Here is a 25,740-nt window from a genome sequence, read left to right on the forward strand (position 1 = left end):
TCTTAATTGGAAATTCTGTCTTTTTCCTCATACCTCCCAGAGCACGCACAGGCATTGTTTGGACTTTCAAGCAGTACTGAGGGTTGGTTTTACTGACCTGTTGTTGAACTTGTCTTTTTTCTTTTCTTCATTCTTTCTCATGACACAAGAAGACAGAAGATTATTCTATCCACTCAAAATATATATATATTTTGCTGTTAGTAGTTTCCTCAAGTTGATGCAATTGGTCTGTATTTTCTGCTTCAATTGTCATGTTAAATACATGGAGCCCAATGGTCCTTTCAAAGAGGGTTTTTTTTCCTTCCCCAACTTGAACTCTTTTGAGGGGGCTTTAAGTCCTTTCGTATCTGAATTTGATTTACCACCATTGAAAATTGTGTATAGCACCTGCTGTCTTCTCTCTTGAACCTGAATGCTTATTAGTACCCTTCTTGTCAGTGTATCTTCAGCCAGACTCTCATCTTCATCAACTCTCGTTGCTGCTCCTGGGGCATAAATTACCTCTTACCCGGTGTCACTCATTTCCTTGACTTTCCTGTGTGTTGCTGTGATTTCTGAACTGCATGTATCTTATTTGCCTTTTCCATGCCTCTGCCATGGCTGTAGGATTTCTTTGTGAACAGTAACTCCAAGCAGGTAAGTGAGCTAAAACCCCCACCTTGCTTAATATAACTCCTTGGCTCACTATAGCTCAAAATGTCTTGGTTTTCCTGGGTTTTTTTCTGATAGGGTAATGCAATGTCTAGTTAATTCCACATTAGGTTTCAACTCTTCACTGACTATTTAGAGGTATGCCTGAAATCTCTGCACAATATGAAATAAAGTTTGGTCACATGCTTCCTCTTAATATAGACTCCATATTGCCTTTGTTTCCTAAACATTATCCAGTTCCAGAACTGTTTGGTTTCCTTACATTTTTTAAATGCCATGATCTATTTTTTAAATTGATCCTGACCTTTCATAGAATCAGACTCACTGTATATCAAATCAGTCTGTTTTTACCTTGACGTTCTGTTTACTCAGAAGGTATTGTATGTATAATTGCCTTATGCCTCTTCCACCGTAAATTATGGCCCTCCTTGCTTACAACTCTCTGCACAGCAGCAGAGTGTGCAAGTAGTGTTTTATTGTTAATTGAAGTAAATTGAACTAACGCCTTGAACTGCGCACTCCCTGTTGTCCATCAGGCTCCAGGGTAATGAAAGGTACCATCTGGGCCTGGGAGCTTCCTATTGCACATGAAGACATTTGGGAGGTTTTATTGTTCAGCTTTCTGAGTGTTCAGGATGCAAAGGGTTCTGGGGTGAATGGGCCCTGCAAATGGCTGGACCGGCAGGGGCACGCCTCAGCTGAGCTTGATTCATAGTGACAGTCCTTCTCTCTGCTCTCCATTGGGATTTGGGGGACAAAAGGAGGGTAGCGCTCATTGATAATTTATGCATCTTCAACTTAGAAGCACTTTGTTCTTCCAAATAATGCTTTTTCAAACGTGGGTGGTCGGCTTTTCTTGTTATTTTCCTTTGTCAACTAGATTTTAGCCTTTGTTTCAGTCCCACCACCCCCCTCCATTCCCCTCCTCACCATCTCAGCTGTCCGTGTGTGCGTGTGTACGTGTAAACACCAAATATAAAGGAAAACTGTGTCTGAAGTCGGAATGTCCCTATTTGACTTTGATGGATTTCTTTCATGCTCTTTATAGAAAGAAGCAGATGCCATTGATGACACCCTGGGCTCCAAACTTAAAGTCAGAGAGCTTTCTGTGATCGATGGTCGGAGAGCTCAGAATTGCAACATCCTTCTCTCGAGGTATTGTTGATGTTGTCTCAACATTTCTGGTAGGACCAGGTTTTCTATCATGTGGCCCCAAACCACGTGGTTGGACTTGTTCTTTTTTTCTGAACTCTACTGAGGGTCAGCTCTCCGAATTTCTTCTGTCCAAGGTGAAGAGACTCTTAGTGTTTACTTTCCCTCATGGAATATGTCAAAGCTGTTGCCTACTTTCTTGGGGTTTAATTTCCACAGACTCCTAAATTTTAAAAAGCAGACCATCTCAAATCAATGTTTTGCTTGGTTTTTCCAGAGAGCCTGTAAAATGGACTTTACTGTTATTTATACTTCTCGGCTTTAGAGCTATTAATACTTTGGCCACTGAAATAACACTGTCACAGACTCAGCACCCACCATGAAGCCTCTTTGTTTCATTTTGCTTCTTAAGTCACCCTTTTATACTTCAGATTATATTATTTCATGTTCTTTGTGAGCATTTTTATGACTAAAAATATGTCAATAAACCTCAGTGAAATGCTAACTTATCCAGTTCAGCCCTGTTCAAAAGTATTTTTCATAATTGATGAACCATCATGGTCCTAGAGCTTGAAAAAAAGAGGAAATTTGGGAGCCTGGAATCTGATTATAAATAGCTTCAGGGAATGTGTCAGCTGGTCTTGGGCATTTCAAGTAACTTTTCTGAATCTTTTCTCTAAAAAGGACTTTCACATTAGGCAGAGATACTTAATGTTGACGAGGTGAAGGAAAATGTAAAGAACCCTGAAGTTTGGGGCATTCTGGACAATCTAAGTCACATTGGTTACACTGAAAAAAATGTTGAATCTGTATCAAGGCTGGTACAAGGTGACTTCTCTTTCAGGAAGAGTGAAGATGGAAAATAGTAGTTTTTATTTTTCATACAGTCTTAGAGCAAATTTAACACAAAGCAGCATAGAAGCTTGATTGATAGCCAGATATATATTACTTTAGGGAGAAAATGTTTCTTTTAGAGAAAGAGAAATTAAAGCTTGGTAAGACCCCCCCTGAGTTTTAATACAACTAGTAAGGTAATATGAAACATCCTATTAGCACTTACTTTTCTGCCTTTGGCTAGAAGCTATGTAAATGGTCAGGCCCTGTGTTTATCCCCACTTGTTTTCAGGAAGATACTATTGAAGATAGTTTTGAAGGTCTACGTACTTTTTTTCTATAGACTGTACAATTTGTTTTGTTACAACTTCTTTTTACAAATAACACTTTTACTTAATAGCAAAATTAAATGAAAATTTAGAGAGAGTGTTTTTTTTAAACCCTAGAACTTCCCCCCGGAGAAGGCAATGGCACCCCACTTCAGTACTCTTGCCTGGAGAATCCCATGGACAGAGGAGCCTGGTGGGCTGCAGTCCATGGGGTCGCCAAGAGTTGGACACGACTGAGCGACTTCACTTTCACTTTTCACTTTCATGCACTGGAGAAGGAAATGGCAACCCACTCCAGTGTTCTTGCCTGGAGAATCCCAGGGACGGGGGAGCCTGGTGGGCTGCCGTCTATGGCATCGCACAGAGTCAGATACAACTGAAATGACTTAGCAGCAGCAGAACTTCCCCCTCTATTTTGTGCTTTTGCAGTATAGAAGAGCCCTTTAAAAACAACTTGGCAAAGAGAGCCATCACTCTGAATTTTTATAGTATTTAAGAGCTCTAACTGTGACCCAGTTCCTCGTAGACAGATCATTCTCAGTACAAGATGCCACTGAGGGTAATTACACTAGTTATAGATAAGGTTACAACTCTTTCTGGCAAATTTCCCATCCCGTTATTGGAGGGATTGTTTCATATTTGTCATATGTCATTCTCTTGTTACATAAAAAATGTCAAAGGCTAAGGTGACTTAGAATGTGAATGTGCCTAAACTCTCTAGTAGACTATTCTAAGAACTTGTCTTGTGTCTATTAAATTATCTTTTAATATCCAATTTAATGAATAAGTATTACAATGAGCACATAACATTGAAAATGTATTATGTGTGACAAGCTGATTTTGAGACCAAGTTACCCTTATGGTAATTGGGCCTTGTTGATCAGGGTCTAAAACCTTCTCTGCCACAGAGGAGTCAGGACCACATGCTTTTCTGCTCAGTGCTCAATAGTTTTACTCTCTCTTCAGGAGAGCACAGGACAGCTAAAGGTAAAAGAAATGAAGCAGAACTAATTTGTTTTTTATTTAGTTGTTTAACCACTCAGCAATTTACCTTGCTTTCACTCTTCTTTTCATTGGCAATGCATGACTACACACAAAAGGAGCAAGGGGCTTCAAGGATGGGAAAGATGCTTTTGATGCTTTGATGCTTTTTGTCTTAGAGTTGTCACTTTGGAGTGTTTAATTGCCTGGCACTGTGCTGGATGCCATAGGATGTCCCAAGACTTATGATTGCATTGTTGCCTTTGGCAGCACATGGCTAATTGGAGAAGAAAAATGCCACAGGCAAGATGACTTGTGAACAATGCAGGCCTTAGACTGGTCTGGCAGGAAGGAGATGGGGAGCCCAGCCAAGGGAGAGAGGGGACAGCAGCAGGGTTTTCCTGAGAAAGTGGGCCTGGAGTGGGGGGGGGTGGTGGGAGGCAGTTCCAAGGGTACGCAGGAGCAAAGGCGGGGGTGGGGGGCTGGGGAGGCAGGGGGCGGTGGCGAGAGTTCAAGCAGAGCTGTAGGGAGCTCTGTGGTTGCAGTCTCTCACTTGGATTAAATTAGGTCAGGCAGGGACATCTGCGATCCAGGTCTGGTGCTTTTCTAGCAGCCTGAGTCCAGCCAGAGTCAGTCGATAGAATGGAGGTAATGAAAGTGGTAGGTTTGTAAAAATGAGAACCCAGCATGTGAGAAGCACTAACAGAGTGCCTGCACATGGCAGCTGCTCAGTCAGCGGCCCGATTATATTCCCAGGGGTCCAGAGCCTTTTGCTCCAGAGAAGAGCACTGTCTCAGTAAGGTTTTGAGTTCGATCTCATGGGTTTGCAGGATAGGTTGGAAGGGGTCAAGAACTGGAGGCACAGGCTGCCATCAGACAGGAAGCTCTCTTTGTTGCTCAGCTAAGACCTGATGAGGGACGGACTGGAGAGAGAAACTGTCACTAGCATTTGGAGACTGACTTTGTGCCTGGGGACAACGAGTAGGAGTGTTTCCAAGCTGATGTCAAGATCTCCTACCTTTCCACACTGCCTTTCTTCTTTTCTGCTTATTGCGTTCCCAACGTCTGGCGACCCTCTCTCTGTGTCTTATCTTGCTGACTGGGAATTTAATTTCCAGCAATGCAGTCATTACACCGAATTCCACCACAGCGAAAGCCCATGGCATATTCTGTGGGCAGTATTGTAACATGCACATGTCTGCATTGTTTGGTTGTCTTTAAAAACTCTTCCTTACCCACACACTGCAGAAGTTCATGGACCATTTGGCCAGGCATAGGTTCCACGGCCTCATCTGGAGCCAGAAAGTTCAGCTGGAAGGAAAGCCCACCTCATCGCAGGGCCCTAGCAGGGGAGAAAGTGCACGTGCCCCTAGAGTGAGAGGCCAGGGTCTCAGCGCCCAGAAAGAGGCTGTCGGGAAGGTGGGGTGCTCAGGCCACCGCAAATCCTACCTGTCACAGACCTGAGAAGTGAGTGGGATGGACATGGTATGCTGGAGAACTGTTCCTCAGGCCCCCTGCAGAGCCAGCCAGCTTCTCTCCTGAATGTGTATAGGTGACATGTGGCAACTTATAATTCCCTCGGCTTTATTCCCCAAACATACCTCTCTCCTCCTTTCAAAAAGAAAAACAGAAAAATAAGAATCTCGGAAGCTGGCTTGTATTGCAAAATGAACCCACCTAAAATACACTTTTATGAAGTGTTCTGCCATTCTTTTCTGTTCTTTTTCTTTTTCTTTTTTTTCCAGATGCTCATGTAACATGACAGCTAGGATGCAGTAAACCACAAAAGCTACTTTAAAGTGGAGGGATTTGGCTTAAATCCACTGAAACAGAGCTCAGGCGGATCTAGCCACCCATCCTTAACTTAGTCTAATTGTACCTGGATATTCCAGGTCTCTTGGCGAATTTTTGAGATACTTGAGAGGAGCAAGGTGGAGTTAAATACCAGTTTTAAATGGCCAGTTTGTTTCCTGTCTTGCATAGCAAGTTGAAGTGGGTGTCTCACAAGTTGCCACCCTCCTGCAGGCCAGAACACTGCCAAGCTCTCAAAGCCATTAAAAGTTTAGGATTGGTAGCGTCCTTCAATTACAGAGATTAGCGGCTCATTCGGTGGATGACAGACGATACTAAGAACTCTTTGGCAACCTAGAGAAGCCTCCCAGAGGGCCACGGACCCCTCTCCTCTTTCCCCAAAGGTACAGCTGCTTTGTCAGCTCCCACAGGCCACGTGCAAGGCAGGATGTTGACAGGTAGATTTTCTTAAGTACTAGCCATTAAAGTCTCAAGTCTCTTTGTGGGCCACATTAAGAGAAACCAAAATTGTTATGAATTAGTGCCAGTGTTTAGTCCAGACAGCCTCAGGGGGTTGAACAGCATAAATATATACAATTTCAAAAGCAAGAAGTTCTGCACTCCATATGGGGAGCTAATGAAATGCAAATCTGATACTTCAAGTATTGTTCTCACTCTGATGTTCAACTCCTTTTCTTTTAAATGGAAAACAGAAGGACTCAGCAGAAAGACACCATAAAGTGGTTTCTCCCACTTGGTGTGAAAAGGACACAGAACTAATTTTTTTTAAATAAGTGGAGCTTTTCTCATGATAATTTTAGATGTTTCCACAGCCTGCTGGTTTTCATTCATGGCAGTTTCAACCTTACCTCACATCCCGCTTCTTTGACCTTGCTGGCTACACCATGGTCTTTGCCCTCACTTGACTCAAGAGTCTTTAGTGTCCTGAAATCTCAGGCTACCCAGGGTACATGTGGTGGAGATCTTGAGCCAGGATAGAGTTTTCCCCTGTTGTATGTTTCACCCATGCCAAATTGACTTAATTGTGCCATTTAAGTTGGGTGGTTTTACATCATGATGTTCTAGTGACCATGTTCATGGCAAATGACTGTCTCCAGACCAAACCAACCTGGAGAAGTCTGTCTGGTCCAGAGTCTCCGTCCACAACCCAGGAGTTGTGGTGGTGCTGCAACTTGGACTAGGGAAGAGAACAGGTCTTATTCTAGAACATGGACAAATTGGCGTGTTGCTTAGGTGCTCTTGTTGGGTTTGAAAGCACGAAATAGAGTAGTATTTATGCAGTAGGATTCCCCAATCTGTTCCTTCCTATTGGCGTACCTATTGGTACATGAAACAACATGCAGTATCAATATCAGGATGGATGCTTTTAACAAGATCATGTCAAAATCTAGAGAAAAGGACAGGCAAGAGCGGTCCAGAATGAGCTGTGTCTTGCCCAGGTCCTTTCCTCCTCATGGGCAGGCAAGAGCGGTCCAGAATGAGCTGTGTCTTGCCCAGGTCCTTTCCTCCTCATGGGCTCTGTGGCCACCCGTGCACTCATCCAGCCCTCTTGGCAGAGCATATGTAGCCTTTGTGTGAAGTATTTCTGCCTATCATCTGATTCTTGCAAACATTTGTTTCAGTTGCTCAGTCATGTCCAACTCTTTGCCACCCCATGGACTGCAACAAGCCAGGCTTCCCTGTCCTTCACTGTCTCCTGGAGTTTGCTCAGACTTGTGTCCATTGAGTCAGTGATGCCATCCAACCATCTCAAACATAAGCACCTTTAAAATAAGCACCATGACTTCTGATTCTTTTTTAATACTCCTGGGCCTAATGGGTGCTATAGACAGAGAGGAAAACTCTAGTGAAATAATGGCTCTGAGAGCACTTTGGGAAGTTTCATGATAATCCTACTTATTGATCAAATAGCTGCACGTGAATATTGATGTTACATAAGTATTGCTGCTTTTTTTTTTTTCCTGGGTGGAAAAATCTGCCTTGCAAAATATACATAGTTTATTGTGCTCTTTCTATAGTGAGACACTGTGCTAACCACCTTGCATGTGCTATTTCACTTTACACACACAAAAATTTTTTTTTTAATTTTTTTAAAATACAGTTGTTATTATCTTTGTTGTATAGATGAAACAACTGGGGCTAAAGAAAAATTTTTTTCCAAGATCACACTGACCAGGAAGTGTCAGAGCCAAGACATGATTACAACCTGTCTGATGCCAGAGCCCCTTCCTTCAAATGTTACACATGAAGGCTGCATGCCTTGCTCTATATTTGTGTGTTTATGTCTTTATCCTCTGTCCTAAATGTGATTCTTCTTGAAGATCATAAACAAGATGAATGACTCAAATAATGTTAATATGAGACCTTAGTGGTAGCTTATAAGGAAGTAAGAATTTTTAAATAAGTCTGGGTCTGATGCTTATTATAAGCAGGACAAAAGAATGACCCTATTGTAACAGCTAATAATCTGATTAAGATTTTTTCCCCCAGTTAAGACTTTTGGTTATATCTAATGAAAACATATTTTTACAAGCATTTTTTTTCTTTACAAGCATGTTTTAATTTCATCTTTTTTTCACATTCAACACTTTGTTGTCCTGCCGTATCAAGACATAAATCCTTCATATAAATCAGTAAATCATAGGAATTAATGGTAGACAGGAAAATAGAAATCAGATTTGAGTTTTTGCTTAAATCCTTGCCTATGAGATATTAACTAGATAAGCATTATTTGTTAAAAGAATTTGGGATTAGCAATCAACAGTGTTGGGTTTGTGTTAGATACTGTGCCTTTGTATGCGTTTGACCTTGGGCAAGTCACTCAGCCATTCTGAGCCTCAGTTTCTCCCTCTATTAAAAAAAATCTTCGAGGTTATTTTGAATGCAAAATGAACTAACATATATGAACATGCCTCAGCTATGTTATTTTGTATATCAACTATTCCATTTTTTAACAATAATGTTCTCAACATGCATTTTTAATTTGAGAGCAAACCTTAAACACTCCTGACACATAATCAAGTTAAAAAGTTAATTTTCCTCTTTGCCCTGCAATTCGTAAATACTATGTATTAAATAGTTGTGTGTGGGTGTTTTCCCTAACTTCTCATCTTCCAATCCCTTGCTTAAGGAAACTAAATGGTAGAACATAACAGCTTTGTTCTCTGTGTCAGCAGAGCATTACAAAGCCCAGAAAGAATGTTAAAGCCATTTCAAAATACTATTTTTAGGTGCAACACGGTCAGGAAATAAGCGTTCACTGAGAGATTTTGAGAAAAATGGTACCTGAAGGTTGGCAACTGGCGTAGCAAAATGAGTTATCTTGTATTAAATTGTTAACAATATCAGCTTGAGTAGTCACAACAAATTAAAACATTCTTTCTCCAGGTTGAAATTATCCAATGATGAAATCAAACGAGCAATTCTAACCATGGATGAGCAGGAGGATCTGCCCAAGGACATGTTGGAACAGGTGAGCTGCCGGGTAACACTCAGAGCACAGGTTATGCCAGACTCTCAGTGGGGAGGGATACCACAGAGACCTAGTTGTTGTTAGTAGACAGTTTCCTCACCTCTCTGTGGAGGAGGTCAGGCCAAGGTTCCACGTGGCTCTGTTAGAAGGCCCTAGGACTTGCTCCTCCCCTTGTTCCTCAAAATGATGGGAGAGAATTACAGTCCTGCATGTGTTAAATGCCTAGGACCCTCGATGTCAGAGTCTGTCTTTCATGCTGCTGCCATCAAGCTGTTACTCCTCAGCAGGTCACATAAATCTACTAGCTTTAGGAGAAAGTGTCTGTTTCACCGGAATACTGAGAGTCTCAGCACTGTGTGATCACAGCCTGCACTGCAGAAGCTGAATCACTGCTTAATCCCTGACACATTTGTGTCTCCGTCTTGGCTTATCATTCCCACAACCACAAAAGCCACTGGCAACCCTCTGGCGCTGTCATCGGCACTCGTATGTCTCATAAGGCAGGATGTGAACTTCTTGGGGCTGGGTCCTGTCTTCGTAAATTGTATCGTACTCTTCTTGTGTTATAAATGGCAGTAAATTCAAATGCCAGGGCCAGCAAGTGTAGGGTAGACTTAAACATGGTCAGTATACATCCTTGTCCGTGAGATCTGGAGATAATTTGTAATTTTTTATGGCCAAGCAACAAGTCAGATGTGGTGCCCTAGCCTCTCTTCATGCAGTATTTCCATAACACCTTGTGCAGCCACTGCAGCCGTGTTGTGTGTTGTCAGCGGCTTGGTTCATTTGTCTTCCAGACGATACTGTTGGTAATATTGTGCTGGTAGATAACCCCAGGGACCGGTACCTATCTCTTGGTCTGGGCCTTAATTTTCCTGTGCTTTATGGGAATGTCTCTGAATGATCTAGTCCTGTTCTGTCTCCTTGTCTCCTTGTCCTGCCGCAGAATCACATTTTGAGAGAGTTTGGTCACAAGGCCCCACCTGTTTCTTAGAGCCAGGTCCACCTGAGGTCATGGGTGGACACAGGTGATCACGAGTCCAGGCTGAGCCTGAGGTGTCACCTGTAGGTGTGCTCAGCTCCCAGGAGCAAGGGAAAAGGCTGTTTTGCTCCACTAACAGGGGTCCCGTGGTGGTGGGCTACTCCAGCTGGAGCGCCTGTTTGCCTGTGCATCCTGTCCTGTTTTCACTGATTCCCCCAAGGCCTCAGTCACGAGGCAGGAGGAGTGATGTGTGCGGGGTCACCGCACCTCCGTGGGCCCGCCCCTCCCTGAAACCTCTGCGGCTGCAGTCATCCGGGGTGAAAACCCTCACACTCAGCAGTGGAAAAACTTTTTCTGCTGTCCTTTTAAGGCTTGATTTAGTTCCCAAAATAGTTAATGACTATGTTTCCAAGTCTGTTAGGATGCTCTGTGCATAAATAGTTTCAAACTATTCCTAAACTGAAAATGCCTTTTTCGAGCATTTTGCAGCTCCTCTCCTCACTCTCCTCTCCCTCTCAGAACACTCGTCAAAACAGAGCCTCTGCCCCTGAGAAGTGGAGCTCCGCTGCCCTCTGTCCCTCCCCGGCCCCCTGCTTTGCACATGCTGGCACCAGAAACTGCTTGACCCAGCGTGAAGAACTAGGCAGAAGGCTCTTTGGTCGTTAGGTCTTCAGCCTCTGTTGACAAGGTTGTATGTTTAAAATTCCACCAGATCTGTTTACTGTGAATTTGCATCCAGCAAAATTCCTCCTTGAGGGAAAGGATTTCTGAAGCTTGCCAAAAGAGCTTGTAGTGCAGATAGAATGTACTTCAGATAATACAAGGGAAAAAAGAGGTCTACTGAAGCAGACTCTGGCCAAGTGGGTTCCTTCTGACCTGGCTCTCCTGAGAGTTCTGAGTGTCGTGCTCTCTGCTCGTCTCCCAGGCTCTTTCTTTTCCTGCTCACTCCAGCCCTCCTTCCTGTGCCTGAACACAGCATCCTTTACGACTCAATATGGTCTGCATCTGAGCCAAGTTCATCCCCCCCTCTCCTGATGCTTTTAGCCGCTGAGATCAGATCTCAGATGAGGTCACTCCTCTTTCTTGGGATGCACACCTTTCTCCTTGTCACCAGATGTTTGTCTGACTCTTCATTCTTTTCAAAACTGTCCATACACTGTCTATTCTCAGCCCTACCTTAAGAAGGCCCAGGCCTTTAGTCTCAGCCTCTCACTGTTGCCCTCGTGAATAACAAGAGAGAGAGAGGATGACTGTGTTATCCCAAACAGGGGTCTGTGAACTCAGCAGGCAGGTATGGTGGAACCCCTGATACTGGAACTGAATTCCAAAAGGTAAAAATCCAAACTCGGAGGGAAAAACAAGCCTTGTGCTCCCCCTTGCTCCTTCCTTCCTTTGCCCTACCATCTTCCCTCCTGCACGGAGGAAGCACAAGAAGACATGTGTCCCATCCAGAGTCACCATTGGAACAAGGGAACACCCTCACCTAGATGCTCTCAGGCCACCAAACCTATGGACTCCCTGGCGTCTACTTCAACCTCTCCTCCCTCCACCCTGTGAGGGGAGAGGGGACCCCTGGCCTCTGCTCTGGCCCATCCTTTCCTTCCAATCAGAGGACCCTGCCCCTTTCCTCGAGGTCTTCCACCTCGCCCTCTCAACATGTAACTTGTTCAAGTCCCAGCCCTTCACACACACAGACCTCTTAAGACCACCCATCCCCATTTGCTACTGTGCTCTCTGTCTTTCGACACAGTCAGTTCTTGAAAACCTGTTCACTCTTCCTCACCTCCCTAAAGCTGTTCTCACTGAGGATATGCACTTCCTTGTTGTCAGAGCCAGGGGACACTTTGCAGTCCTTATCTTCCTTGATATACTGGTGGGTGTCACAGCGATGGCCACTTGGCCCATGTGAAACTCCTCTTTCATTGGCCCTGTGACTCCACACGGGTCCCTCCACTGCCTCTTGTGAAGGTCACTCTTCTTCTCGTCCTTATCCCATCAGTGCCGGTTTCTCTCAAGCCCTGCTTTTATTCGCTTGATGGAACCCCTGGTTACCTTATTCACATCCGTGCATGTTGTAACCCACACCAGAGCTTTGTCTTTCAGATTTCTTTGGAATTTCAGAGCATTTGTCCACCTGCCTACTAAAAATCATGGGCTTCCCAGGTGGCTCAGTGGTAAAGAATCCTCCTGCCAATGCAGGAGATGCAGATTTGATCCCTGCATCTGGAAGATGCCCTGGAGAAGGAAATGGCAAGCCACTCCCGTATTCTTGGCTGGAAAATCCCATGGACAGAGGAGCCTGGCAGGCTACAGTCCATGGGATTGCAGAGTCAGACACAATATAGTGATTGGGCACACACACTACTAGAAATCATTGCTTAGTTCTCTTGTCAGTATTTCAAACACTAAATTCATCTTCTCCTCACCCACCCTCCAACCTTCTGCCTGTTCTACTCTATGTACCTCCTTGCCTGGATCGCATCCTTTTGACCTTCATTTACCACAATCAACAAGTCAGGCCAGTTCAAACCACACACACCCCACACCCCCCGCCCCGCCCCCAGTAGCTTTAGAACCTAGCTATCACCCATTCCAGGACACCATTATCTTACCTAGATTACTGCATCAACAGTCTAATCACAAGCCCCTAATACTTCTGATCCTTTCTGATTTTCTCTATCCTGCAGGCAGAGTGATCTTTTTAAAGTGCAAACTCATCCCGCCTACTTAAGATGTTATGTTACATCCCACGCCTTCAAAATAAAGACTGAATATCCTATGAAGCCCTTTGCTCCTCCCGGCCCTCCTCCACTTCTCCCCTCCCCCACTGCCATGACAGCTGCTTTTCCTCCTTTATAAATGCTATGCTGCCCATTCCAGACCTCATCCTATTGCAGACCCCAGATAAGCACTCTGCCGGGGATATATTTCCAACCTCACGTCGTTCATCTTCCTCCCTGTAGTTCCACTTCTCTTTCTCTGCTGGCGGTACCCAGACTGACTGCCTTTTCTGAGGTCCCTTAGTTAAACCCAACAAACATATGAAAGTCTGCTAAGTGGACCACCCAGTGCCAGCACTGAGTTGTGGGGAGGACTCTGGGGCCCAGAGGCTCAGTGTAAATTTTTTCTTTTAAAGTCTGAGAATATTTGATCTAGAAAATAGCACACACACACAGATGCCTGGGCATACACATACATGTTTGTGCTTTTAAAGGAAATTAGACACATACAGAAGTGCTTTTTCAACTTGAAGTACTTATCGCTATCTCTTCTACATTCCATGCTCATTTCTTCCTCCAAAATAAAATATGGAATCAAAAACTTCAAGTCCCTCTGTGTCCCTCTCACCAAGCTCTACATAGAGCAAACAATGAGATGGAATTAGATGAGCCAAAGAAATAAGCAAATTGATTGGAAAATACACATAGCATTACTCATTCCAGCATGATGTATAGAAGAAAAAAAAAAGACAGCTGGAAGTCGAGACCCAGGTTCTATTTCTAAAGATCACATGCACTTGTTTTATAATGCTGGGGAAGTGGCCTAATCTCTCTGGAACACTGATGTAGCATCTTCTCATAAGAGTATTGAATCTCCAGGGTCCTTCTTCTTTTTTTTTTTTTTTTCCATTTATTTTTATTAGTTGGAAGCGAATTACTTTACATCATTACAGTAGTTTTTGTCATACATTGAAATGAATTAGCCATGGATTTACATGTATTCCCCATCCCAGTCCCCCCTCCCACCTCCCTCTCCACCCAATCCCTCTGGGTCTTCCCAGTGCACCAGGCCCGAGCACTTGTCTCATGCACCCAACCTGGGCTGGTGATCTGTTTCACCCTAGATAATATACATGTTTCAATGCTGTTCTCTTGAAACATCCCACCCTCGCCTTCTCCCAGAGTCCACAAGTCTGTTCTAATGAGATGGGTGAAACTGGAGCCCATTATACAGAGCGAAGTAAGCCAGAAAGATAAAGACCATTACAGTATACTAACACATATATATGGAATTGAGAAAGATGGTAATGATAACCCTATATGCAAAACAGAAAAAGAGACACAGATGTATAGAACAGACTTGTGGACTCCAGGGTCCTTCTAATGGTATTTGTAAAGCAGGTCCGGGAAGGAACTTCTCAATTCTGATTGAGAGGCATTAAAGAACAGATAGGTACCAGAAGTGAATCTTACATCACTTTAACTACTTTCAAGTAAAAATAGAAAGTTTTTTCCCCCCATTTTGATTGAAATATACATCACTATAAATTTAAGGTGTGTGGCATAATGGTTTGACTAACAAATTTGAAATGGTTTCCATAATGTTAAATTAGCACCTGTCATTTCATATAGATAAAAATTTTTTAAAGCAAAAGTTTTTCTTCCTTTGTGATGAGAACTTTTAGGATTTACTCTCTTAATAGTTTTCATATATATCAAGAAGCAGTGTTAATTATAACCATCATGTTGTACATTACATCCCCAGTACCAGTTTATCTTGTAACTGGAAGTTTGTACCTTTTGGCCACCTAAATGGAAAGATTTTATCATGTCTGTTATATCTTAACAGTCACCTATGAGGAGAGCTTATAAATTAAAAATTAAAATTTCATCTTGGGACAAATTTAACTGAAAGGGTGAAAAATCAGGACAAGAATTTTAATTATAAACCTCAGTTTTAATATTTGTGTGTACTTTCTAGCTCTTGAAATTTGTTCCCGAAAAAAGTGATATTGACCTGTTGGAGGAACATAAACATGAACTGGATCGGATGGCCAAGGCTGACAGATTCCTTTTTGAGATGAGCAGGTAAGTTTGGAAATGTTTCAAAAGCAAAGATGCCCCTGGCCTTTCTAAGGAAGTGAAACTTTTGATTCCTGTTGAATTATCTGGGCCAATTAACCTGGCTTAACTTGAAGTCTTTTTAAATCCACCAAATCTCCTCAAATCTGAGTTGTGTGGAACTTGACTGTTCTGTTTTTGTGCGTTCTTACCCATGGGTAAGCCAGGGTCAGGATTTCTTCACAATTATCTCTATCTCTGGGCCTCTGACTCATGTACTTTGATCTAATCAAGTTAACTTTTCCTGGTTCCAGTCAGCGTCATTCTTCTCACCACTTTGATCTCTTGGGATTCTAGCTCACTCCTCCTTGTACTTCAACATCTCAAGGTTGTTGTAAAATAGAAAACAGTGGACAGAGTCAGAGGTAACAGCCTGGAGCCCACATAACTAAATAACCAGGGCCTAGATGTCAAATCATGACACTTGCAGACATCACTAATCAATCATGGCACTCTTCCCACGGAGCCTTGGCAAGCTTTCTCAGCCCTTCTCCAGAAAGCCCCACGGCAGCCTCTGCTCCATAATTGAATTTGGCATGTGAGCTGAGTCGATTTGCCATCCCAGGCCTAGCGAATTGATTCTGCATTAGGCAAGGACCAGTGGTCCTGAAACTCTCAGTCAACCTCAGGACAGAGCGCCTCCCCTGAGTGCCGATGGCCTACGTGGTGGCCAAGGTAATTATGCCTCTCTCTCTGCATTTCTGCTGTGTCTGAACTTATTTTTGTTTCACCTCAACTTGCCATTTCATATACTACTGTAGAATAAAGGGTGGTTTTGAAATTTTGACAGGTGTGCATTTGTCCCTTCGTGTGGACCACAGTAGCTGCCCCTTAGTAACTGTCTGGGTCTTTGCATGCATCTTAATCCTTCTATCAGCACTGCCAGGAGGGCTGTCAGGCAGGGAGATATTTTCTGCCAGCTAATGGAGGAGTTAAGATTCCTGCTCAAGGTCACTGAATAAGAACAGAACCTGGGCTGCATCTGTCTGATTATTTGGCATAGTTTGGGATGAGGGCTGATCCCTGGTCCTCCTGAACTGAAGTTTCCACTGAAGAGCAGATCAAGCAGTGATTTCAGAAGGTCTGGCAGAAGTGCCCACTCTCACCCACTCAGAAACACCAGGCAGCCTGTCTTGGTGGTGGTCGGAGGCCAGCGCCCTGTTACCTCTAGGTGCTAGTTGCTCTCCTGGAAGGCAGAGCTTTCCAGGTCTGAGGGGCCCAGATAGGGAGCCAGCTGTGAAGAAAGAGGAAGGTTTGGGGACATGAGTGGGGAGAGACGGCGTAAGGAAAGAAACCTGGAGACAAGTTTTACCCTAAAATTCTGTCAAAGGCACATTTGTGGAAAGTGAGGCAGCACAGGAGGGGGGCAAGCAACCGCCTCTTATTTGCAGCGGAAGAGGGGGGGTCTTACGTTTTCATTCCTTTTTGTTGCTTTTCTGTTCTTAAGAGCTGCTGGGACTCTGAGGAAGAGAAGGGGCTTCAGTCAACAGCAGTTAGCTCCCAGTTTCTTTTAGCAGCTGCCTGAGCTGACTGGAGCTGAGGACCTGCTGCCCTTGCCGGAACATGGCCTGTAGGGCAGTGGGAAGTGGGTTCTGCAGGCATAGTTGGGCTCAGGCCCTGTGCTTCTGTCCAGGAGAGGAACTCTCGGCGGGGGGGGGGGGGGAGGGGGGAGAAGAAGGGGGAAAGGCAGCACAGGTGCTCCAAGGTGCTGTCACCTGTGAGGGAACATAGGTGTACTAAGTGTTCATTAGTCGATGCTTGCTTTTGCAGAATTAATCATTATCAACAAAGACTGCAATCGCTGTACTTCAAAAAGAAGTTTGCAGAGCGTGTAGCAGAAGTGAAACCCAAAGTAGAAGGTAAAGTCAAGTCCCTCAGAATGGAAATGCTGTTCATCCCAAGTGCTCATGTACAAGTGCAATGCAAGTGCATATAGTCAATAGGATCCCTTTGGTGATTTTTTTTCCTTGAAATCTGCTGGAATTCTGGCAGATAATTACTTTAGGTCTGCACTCCCCTTGCTGTCCTAGCCTGAATCCTGGAGTTCACACACAACCCCTGGGCTTTTGCTATCTAGGTGTTGGTGAGGAATTTGATTGCTACTAACACCAAACCTACAGTTAGCTTTCTTGCAATGGGGCCTTACTGGATTTTTCTAAAGGAAGATTTGAGGCTGGTAGGTGGTTTGATTTTGAGGCTATTCGATTTTTAGCTGTTTGAAATGTGGGCAACGGAAGAGCGCAGCACAGAGTGCAGGCTGGCCCTGGGGCCCTGGTGACACCTGCCCTCTGTGACATGTCACACGTTTGCCCAGTTTTTCTACTGGTTGATCAATGGTCCTGTGATCTGACTCACACCAGGCAAGAAAGGGTTTGCAAAGGAATGTGGAAAATGCAGTCAATGCTCTATGTATTCCTAACTGCTTATGGTTGGTGAGTCAACCACGAAAAAGAAAGGCTGGGGTTGTGCAGCTGCCTCTGGGTCTCTTGAACAACCTGAGCTGACTCTCCTTGCCCCCTCATGTCTTGCTTCTGGTATAGGTGTTCAGAAAGTGCTCCCAGATAATCTAATGACCCCATCTTACATCTTTGGTATCTGTTATCAGGTGTGTGGATTTAGGATGAGTATCACTGAAAAGTCTTGGTTGTAATAGTTTCGTGTATTCTTGTTTTTAAGCAATTCGTTCTGGCTCAGAAGAGGTGTTTAGGAGTGGTGCCCTGAAGCAGCTGCTGGAAGTGGTTTTGGCATTTGGAAATTACATGAATAAAGGCCAGAGAGGCAATGCGTATGGATTCAAGATATCCAGCCTAAATAAGATCGCCGACACCAAATCCAGTATTGACAAGTAAGTATGGAGGACGTGAATACTTAAGTTGGGGCTCAGCTTTGCACCTCTGGGCCTCCTGACACTCAAGTGTCTGGTCTGCACTTCTCCTTCTCGTCCTCCTCCGACACTGATCCTCTCTCAACTCAGGACCATGCGAATCCCAAGTTCCAACTGGGCCAGTTATCCTTCGCTTTCATTCCACAAGGATAGCATCTAGTCCAAGTTTTTGTGTTTGGGGTTTTCTCAGGTAAACATTTTGTATCATGTAATACGTGAAAGGCAAGTTCACACACCGGAAATATACAGCTAGATGAGTTTTCACAAATTGAACACATCTGTATAAGTAATGCCCAGATTGAAAAACAGAACATTAACAGCATCCTAATAGTCTTCTCGTGACCTCTCCTAATTGCTACTCCTCCACAAAGATAAACTAACAGCTGAGGCTAGGATGTGAGGCTTGCTGGTTTTTTAGATTGTTTTCCTTGGTACCTGGAAGTGAGCAGCTGTATGCAAAGATGAGTGTATACATGCGTTCTGGCTGTTGATGTTCAGCTGCTCACCCCAAGACTCATTAAAATGCTTCGTAGAAAGTGTGTTTTAGGTAAACAAGTTTTTGTTAGAGATGCCAGGATATGAAAATGGACTGGTGTCATTTACTGGCAAGGGCATTAGGCATATTAACTCTAGCTTCTCTGAGAACTGTGGTTCTCTAAGGTTCTCACCGTCTTGGAATGAATTTGTTTCTAAGGTAAACTTCTCTGTAACCTGAATTCTTTTTAGAAATATGGCTGTTCACCCTAATTATTCCCAACCAGTGAGCTTTTTACTCTGTATTTTCTATAGGATTAGTGAAGCATAGCATAATGGCAACCTTGAATCCATCCTATAAGAAATAAGCAATGTGTTTAGTTGTAAAGCTAAGCCTTATTTTTGCATTGTGTAGAAATAGATTAACAAAGGGCAGCTGATATATTCTCTCACCACCACCTTATTTTTCATGGAAGCACTTGATCCTTTCAGAGCCCTTTCACATCACATCACATCGGGTTGTCACAACAGCCTGTGAAGTCCCCAGGCCAAGTGCTGTATTGCCTGTTGTCAGATAAAGAAAGGCAGGGTCAGGGGTCTCATTTAGCTTGTCTGAGGTCACAGCCAGCAAGGTGTTTGGCCTTACAGGTATTTGACAACTGTTCTGGTGGTCTGCCCACAGCTTTCCTCTACCAACAGGCAGATCTTATTTGAAGGTTGCAGCATCTTACTTGCATATGAAGAGCAGCCATCTTTTAAAAAAGGGAGTTCTCTTTCCCTGGCCTTATAGGTTGGGGCAGAAGAAAACCCTCACCACCAGTCAGTCTTATCCTCCCTCCAGCCCCCCACTCCACACACAGGTGTGTGCACACATAACATGCCCTTAATACCCTTTGCACCCCACCCTTCCAACTTACTGATAACCTGGCACTTACTACATGATTATCTATTAGTTAATATAAAAATTTCTCCAGTACACACTTAGCCTTTTCAAAACATTAAAAAACAAAACCATTTCTGATCTTTTTCTTTTTTCCTCTTCACTCTGCATTATATAGGCTTGTTTATGGTAATGACCAGAGAATAATCCAATGTGAGATGTTTAGTTATTATTTTTATTATTCAAGAATTTCTATTCATTCAAACCAGGTGTTATTTGGATAACAAATATAGAAACTCTGATCTAGTTTAAGTCTTTCTCCACACAAACCAAAAAAGGTATATATGATTAATTAAATACATTTATTTCTCTGAAATAATGAAGGAAAACAGCATTAGTCTTTCTCATGATGGGATCTGGAATTTGCCCCTCATGCAACTAGCACATGGCAGACACATAGATTCTGTGAATGGCAAAATTGAAATGGAACAATACAGCTGAACATCTGCAAAATAAGTGACCAGAACTATTAGCTACTGTTTTACTTTGCTGAACAATGGCCCTCTAATTATTGAAAGCAAGAAAAATAAGGGGAAATTTTTTTCCATGTGAACCAGTTATCTCAGAGGAATAGGATTGCACTGACTTCTAGGAAGCTACAAGGGTAACCAGAAATGGTTTGCATTGATATGGAAAAAAATTGTTTGTCAACTTTGCTTCACTTTAGTTGCTGGGGAGACTGTTGTGACTTAGCCTTGTGAATTACTGAACTGCCTAAAAATTATGGAAATTGTTTTTAAGCAATGTATTTGTGTCCTCCTAATTATGGTAACTTTCAACAGACTGAGTGGTTCTTGATAGTGGGAAGTTTTTAAAATTACTCAGCCTGGCTCCCACTTCATTCCAACTGATGAATCCCAGGTTGACCCAGGCATCTGGGGTTCACGTGATTGTAGTGTGCATTGGAGTCAGGGACAAGGGGACCAGACTCCTACTGCATGGCCTCATGGATACAGTTATCAGATGCCTGCCTTTTCAGCCCAGGTCAGTCAGGGTTCAGCCCTGTCAACACTGAAGAGGGAGCCAGTTATGCAGTTAGGAGCTGAAGTGTTGCTAAAATTAGGCTGCGAGGATATCATACCCATGATGGCACAATCCTGCCCCAGTTCCAGGCCCTGCCCTGAAATGGGGGCGGCTTCCTAACTTTCCAGCCACCCTTTGCTACAGCAGCAAAACAGATGAGGTCAGAGTGGGGGAGAGAAAAACAAATGAGTCAAAAGGGGAAAATGTTATCCCCCAGACCAAAGAAACCTTAAATGAGAATTCTTGGTAATTCCCATCAGTGGGTCACTGCTCTGTACTTTCAGACTTGAAAATTAACCGTCCTCTTTCGTGCATTAGATAGACATCCCTCACTCCCCACCCCAACCTGCTTTGTCCTGAACTGGCAGGGCAGGCCTCGTCTTTGGGTGGGTGCACTGTGAAGGGATGTCCCCATTGGCATTGGTTCAGACTCATTTTCATCACTCATCGCATTACCCAGATTTGGAAGGGTCCTCATTACAGGCCAAAATGTAATTCTTATCCCCTGCCCTTCTGTTTCAGAAGATGTGTGCTTCTTTTGACATCTATTTATGTAAATCCCATGAAGACTCTCCTCTTATCCCTGTCTCTTGAGAATTCCTGCTTTACAGGAACCTCCAAATTTTAAAAGTATTGTAGGAATATAGCTTTCTTTTGGAATCAGACACTTGAATATGCAAATCATATGCCAATATCAACCATGTCTAATACTCTCTCCTCTAACTGTAGGAACATTACACTTTTGCACTATCTCATCACTATTGTGGAAAATAAATACCCCAAGGTTCTCAATCTAAATGAGGAGCTGCGGGACATTCCTCAAGCAGCAAAAGTAAAGTAAGTACTAAGAGTGAATCATTTCAGCTTTTCAAATCCCTTGTCTGTGCTTTAGCCATTGAGATAGTTAGTGTTACCTTAAGAGGGTCCTTCTGTCTTGCTTTCCCCTGAATACTATATGAAGTAGTTTGAATCATTTCCAAGTCACCCAGATGTATTACATAATTTTGAATATATGATTAACTCTTGAAGAAGGGAGTTAAGGGTGCCAACACACTCCCTAACTCCCACTGCACAGTTTGAAAATCCAACATGTAACTTTATAGTTGACCCTTCCTATATGAGTTCCTCCATATCCATGGTTCCACATCTGAGGAATCAGTCAGCCACAAATCACTTAGTCCATAATTACTGGGAAAAAATTGTGTATAAATGACCCTCACAGTTTGTGTTGTTCAAGGTATTGTTGAACATATTCTGTGAGCATATGTTGTGTATACTTGTTCTAGCTGTTTTGGAATACTCCTGGATACAGTTTTTAACTTCTGCAAAACCTAATTTTCTGAGTTATGAAGATAGAAGGAAGAAATGTGGTTTCACTAGTAGTTGGAAGGGGTAGTTCTCTTAAAATACAGGTGGGAGCACCCTTAGTTAAATGAGGATATGTCGTTAAGCAAATAGAAGTGCTGCAGGTCAGGGCGTTGCTAGTATCAATTTTCCCAGGTGCATACACTCCCAGAAACCAAGCAGCCTTTTAATGGAAGACAGTCTTTATGCAAATGAAGGAATACAAATAAAGTAGAAAGTCGCCAAGTTTTCCCCATAAACTTCACACCACTTTTCAGAGACCTCGTGAGGGGCAGGCACTTTTCCTTGCTGCTCCTCCTATTGCACCCAGCTTCCCCCCCCCCCCCACCCCGCCCCGCTTTAAAAAAGAAATACTTTAAACCACATCTTTTTGCAGTCATTTTGAAAAATCCGATGAGCAGCCTAATTTTTTTCCTCTGTAGAGTTTGGGAGAAATGTACCATGATGTAAGACATGAAATTAAAATGTGAAGGTAAATGAAGTATTGGTGAATTTGTTTACATGTAAATTCTCTGTGAGAATGGTTATAATCTCTAATGTTTAAAGCCATCAAATAAAAAGCATTATGAGAAAAGTCTAGGAAACCTTGTTTTAGAAAAAAGTCAACAAAAATGAAAACTAGTTAGTGAAACTTTAAGAAAAATCATTTTTGATTGAAATGTAGGCTATCACCTTGTAATAGTCATACTGTCAGTGAAAGTGAAAGTCTCTCAGTATTGTCTGACTCTTTGCAACCCCATGGACTATACAGTCCATGGAATTCTCCAGGCCAGAATACTGGAGTGGGTAGTCTTTCCCTTCTCCAGGAGATCTCCCCAACCCAGGGATCGAACCCAGGTCTCCCGCATTGCAGGCAGATTCTTTACCAGCTGAGCCACATGGGAAGCGCTCATACTATCAGAGTTTTCGTGAAAAGCAATACAGTAATGATGAGCACAGCACACACATGATTGTGCCTCAGCTCTTTCTTTCCCTTGTCCAAAGGAAGTCACACATGGCAAGAAATTATTTCTACCTACAGTAATTTGCTTAAGTGAAATTTTTGTGAGATTAAAAAGGACAAAATAGAAATATGACATGTTTTAATCAATATACATATATGTATGTGTATTTATATACATATATATATATATATATCTCATACCTGCTGGCTATGGAAAACAAGAAACATAATCCCATACCTAAATTTCATAAGTTTAAAATGTTGCTGCCTTTCTGTGAGATCTGAATGCTGAAGGGAATTTTAAGCATTTAAAATGAATTTTAAAAATTTTAAACAATATAGTGTGGATGACCAAGAATGAAGTATTTAAACTCATCATACATTTAATGCACAAGTATAAATCCCATGTTAGTTACTAAAATGCTGCCATTTACAACAGCATGACTGAGCTGGACAAAGAAATAAGCACATTGCGAAGTGGCCTGAAAGCAGTAGAAATGGTGAGTATCTGTTTCTTGTTCTAATTCCCAGTCTCCTCACTACTGTGTCCAGCGGAGGAGTTGCCAGTTGCCTTGGCATGCTTGGGATAAACATTTACTATTAAAAATAAAATGCAAAAACAGAGAAGCAAAGGCAGACTGTGTTTAGCCTGGCGACACAGCAGCAGACATCACGGGACCTGGGACACTGGACCCAGAGTTCTACCACTTTCCTATCTGTGATGCAACTGGGCTAGAGACTCTTCAAGGCCTCCTCAGTGTTCTGTTCTCGTGATAAATGTTCCCTCTCAGTAGAGCAATGGGACTTCTCTGTTGTCTTTGCGTTGGCCCTTTGGGGAGTATGCATTGAGCACTTTGAGGGTACAGTCCATTCTCAAGGTGAGGGCATCACGATGACTCAGAATGCTTGCCCTCTGCGTGTTACAGTGGCCAGGAGCGGTCAGTCCAGTTCACCTCCTGTAAAGTGATGACAAAGGTGCCTTTTAAAGGAAGGTGGTGATTTAGGCTAGCTTGGGCCTTAGGGAATATCTGGCGTGTGTGAGAGGAAGTATCTCTTCTAGATGAGATGAATTTTGAGCTGTGGCTTAGAAGGAGGGTAGAGTGAACTTAGGCACAGAGGAGGGAAGCCATCCCAAGTCTATGAGATGACCTGAGTCCGGGCTCCACGGAAGGAAAGCAGGTCAGCGTGCTGGAGGAAGAGGAGCCAGTGGCCTTAACCCTGACTTGAGGGCACAGCGCCTCATGGGTACCACAAGGGGGCTGTCACTAAGATGGAGACAGATTAGGATGGAAGCCTCGCTCCCAAGAGCAGATAGGGCTCTGGCCTGGCCCTTGGTGCAGGAGGCTGGTTTATAGACAGCTCAGGAAGGTGCCCCACAGATCAGCTTACGGGTAACACCAAAAGGCCCCTCCTCCTGCTTGTAAAACTACCAGAGAAAGTAGTTGGCATCATTAAAGAAGCTCTAATACAAATTCAAGTCACAATGCTAATCTTTTCTGTTTTTGATAAATTAAGGAGCATGTGAGGTTTTCTTTTTTTTCCTTTTTTGGGGGAGGGAGAAGAAAGACATGGGGGGGTAGGTCACTGTTTAAAAAGTGCAAGAGATGAACTGAGTGCACCATTTTCCCCAGCCCCTGTGGCTGGGCGACTATGAAGGAGCATGGCGCATGGTCCTCGGCTTTCAGAGGCCACACAGGGTAAGGGTTTGGGACAAAGCTTGTTTTATAGCCTTCACTTTGTTGCATTTCCTCCCAGTGGAAAGCTTTCTTGAGACTAGCATGGCAGCTATGACAGCCCTAAAGTCTGATAATGGATGCTCTGACCCCTTCATCCGAGCTAGTTCAGAACAAGGCATAAGAGAGAGGTCCCGAGGAAGTTGTGGGTTTGACGGATTTATTAAAGGTCATTTTGCTGAAATCTCTCTAGCCCCTGGGTCATGTAGACTGTAACACACTCTTCATAGGAAAGGACCTACAGCAGCTTCCTCCTATCCCTGGCAGCTTAAATGTTAAGAGGGAGGAAATATTGGGGGGCAGACTTTAACCTGTCCAAATATTCATGCGTCCCAACTGTGCTTTGCACAAATCAGTCGTACTGTTGGAAAGGTATCAATGGTGAACTTCTCATGAAATTATGCATTCATGAAACACTTTAAAATTGCTTTCACATCTCTGTACCTCACACATATACTCCCTTTCCAGCCCAAGTACTAGAATTGTAGCAATTTCTTTTAATCAGAGCAAGTTCCATAAAAGTTTCCACTTTTATTTCACTTGATTCCCCTGGTAATATGTATATTGCCCTCCTTTTGTGAGTGAAGAAACTAAGACCCAGGCTACTTGCCATAGATAAAAATCAAGTCAGTGGTTGAGCTGAATCGACCCCTAGCCTGTGACCTCTACTCTCCTGCTTGTTAGACTCTCTGCCATAGCAGGTATGAAAGAAAATAGAGATCCAGAGTAAGTCAATAGATAGACAGAAAAATTGTTACTGAGACCCTGGAGTTAGAGATTGAGTTCAAATTTTGGCTGTATCACTTATGAACTTCTTGACTTTGAGCAAAGAATCCCTCTGAACCTTAATTTATGTGTCAATACAATTGGCATAATTGCACACTCATAGAGGTTTTGTGGGATGAAATAGGAAAATGCATCTGGCAATGGTTAAAGTTATTATTGAAATGAAATTTGAATAATCTGTGTTCATCACATGGTAATGGAGAGGATAGCTAATTAACACAACACTAATACCTCTACCTGCCTGTTCACAAAACCCAAATGGTATGGATGAGAAGAAAAATGGCATTATGGTGCCAAACGCTACAGCTGAAATTCTACTGACCTAGATATCAAAGCTTAGGAAATAAGTAGATTTGGAAGATACAGAAAAAAAGGGAAAAAACCAAGACACCAGAGTTCTGAGTACAGAATATCTAACAAATTTTCTTGCTTTTAGTCACAAACCCTTTTAATCCAACTTGCTCTCCATTATTTAACTTATATTAATTTTATCCAAATGTTAATCTGCTTACATTCTAAAGCCAGTATACAAAAACCA

At 43.1% G+C, this 25,740-nt stretch overlaps 1 protein-coding gene across 3 annotated transcripts in view; it reads left to right on the forward strand.

Moving 5' to 3' along the window:
- Positions 1-25,740, forward strand: part of DAAM1 (dishevelled associated activator of morphogenesis 1) — a 180,625-nt gene that overhangs the window by 147,756 nt on the left and 7,129 nt on the right. For 2 of the 3 annotated variants that reach the window (XM_020910673.2, XM_070469419.1), the window contains exons 16-23: positions 607-636; positions 1,700-1,806; positions 9,147-9,231; positions 14,915-15,021; positions 16,825-16,913; positions 17,731-17,899; positions 21,105-21,212; positions 23,123-23,183. In XM_020910673.2, the coding sequence (XP_020766332.1) occupies positions 607-636; positions 1,700-1,806; positions 9,147-9,231; positions 14,915-15,021; positions 16,825-16,913; positions 17,731-17,899; positions 21,105-21,212; positions 23,123-23,183 (756 nt within the window). The remainder of the gene's footprint in view (positions 1-606; positions 637-1,699; positions 1,807-9,146; positions 9,232-14,914; positions 15,022-16,824; positions 16,914-17,730; positions 17,900-21,104; positions 21,213-23,122; positions 23,184-25,740) is intronic. The other variant, XM_020910674.2, reaches the window with a different exon arrangement.

This window comes from Odocoileus virginianus, chromosome 6 (genome assembly GCF_023699985.2).
Source record: "Odocoileus virginianus isolate 20LAN1187 ecotype Illinois chromosome 6, Ovbor_1.2, whole genome shotgun sequence".
In the NCBI taxonomy this organism is placed as follows: Eukaryota; Metazoa; Chordata; class Mammalia; order Artiodactyla; family Cervidae; genus Odocoileus; species Odocoileus virginianus.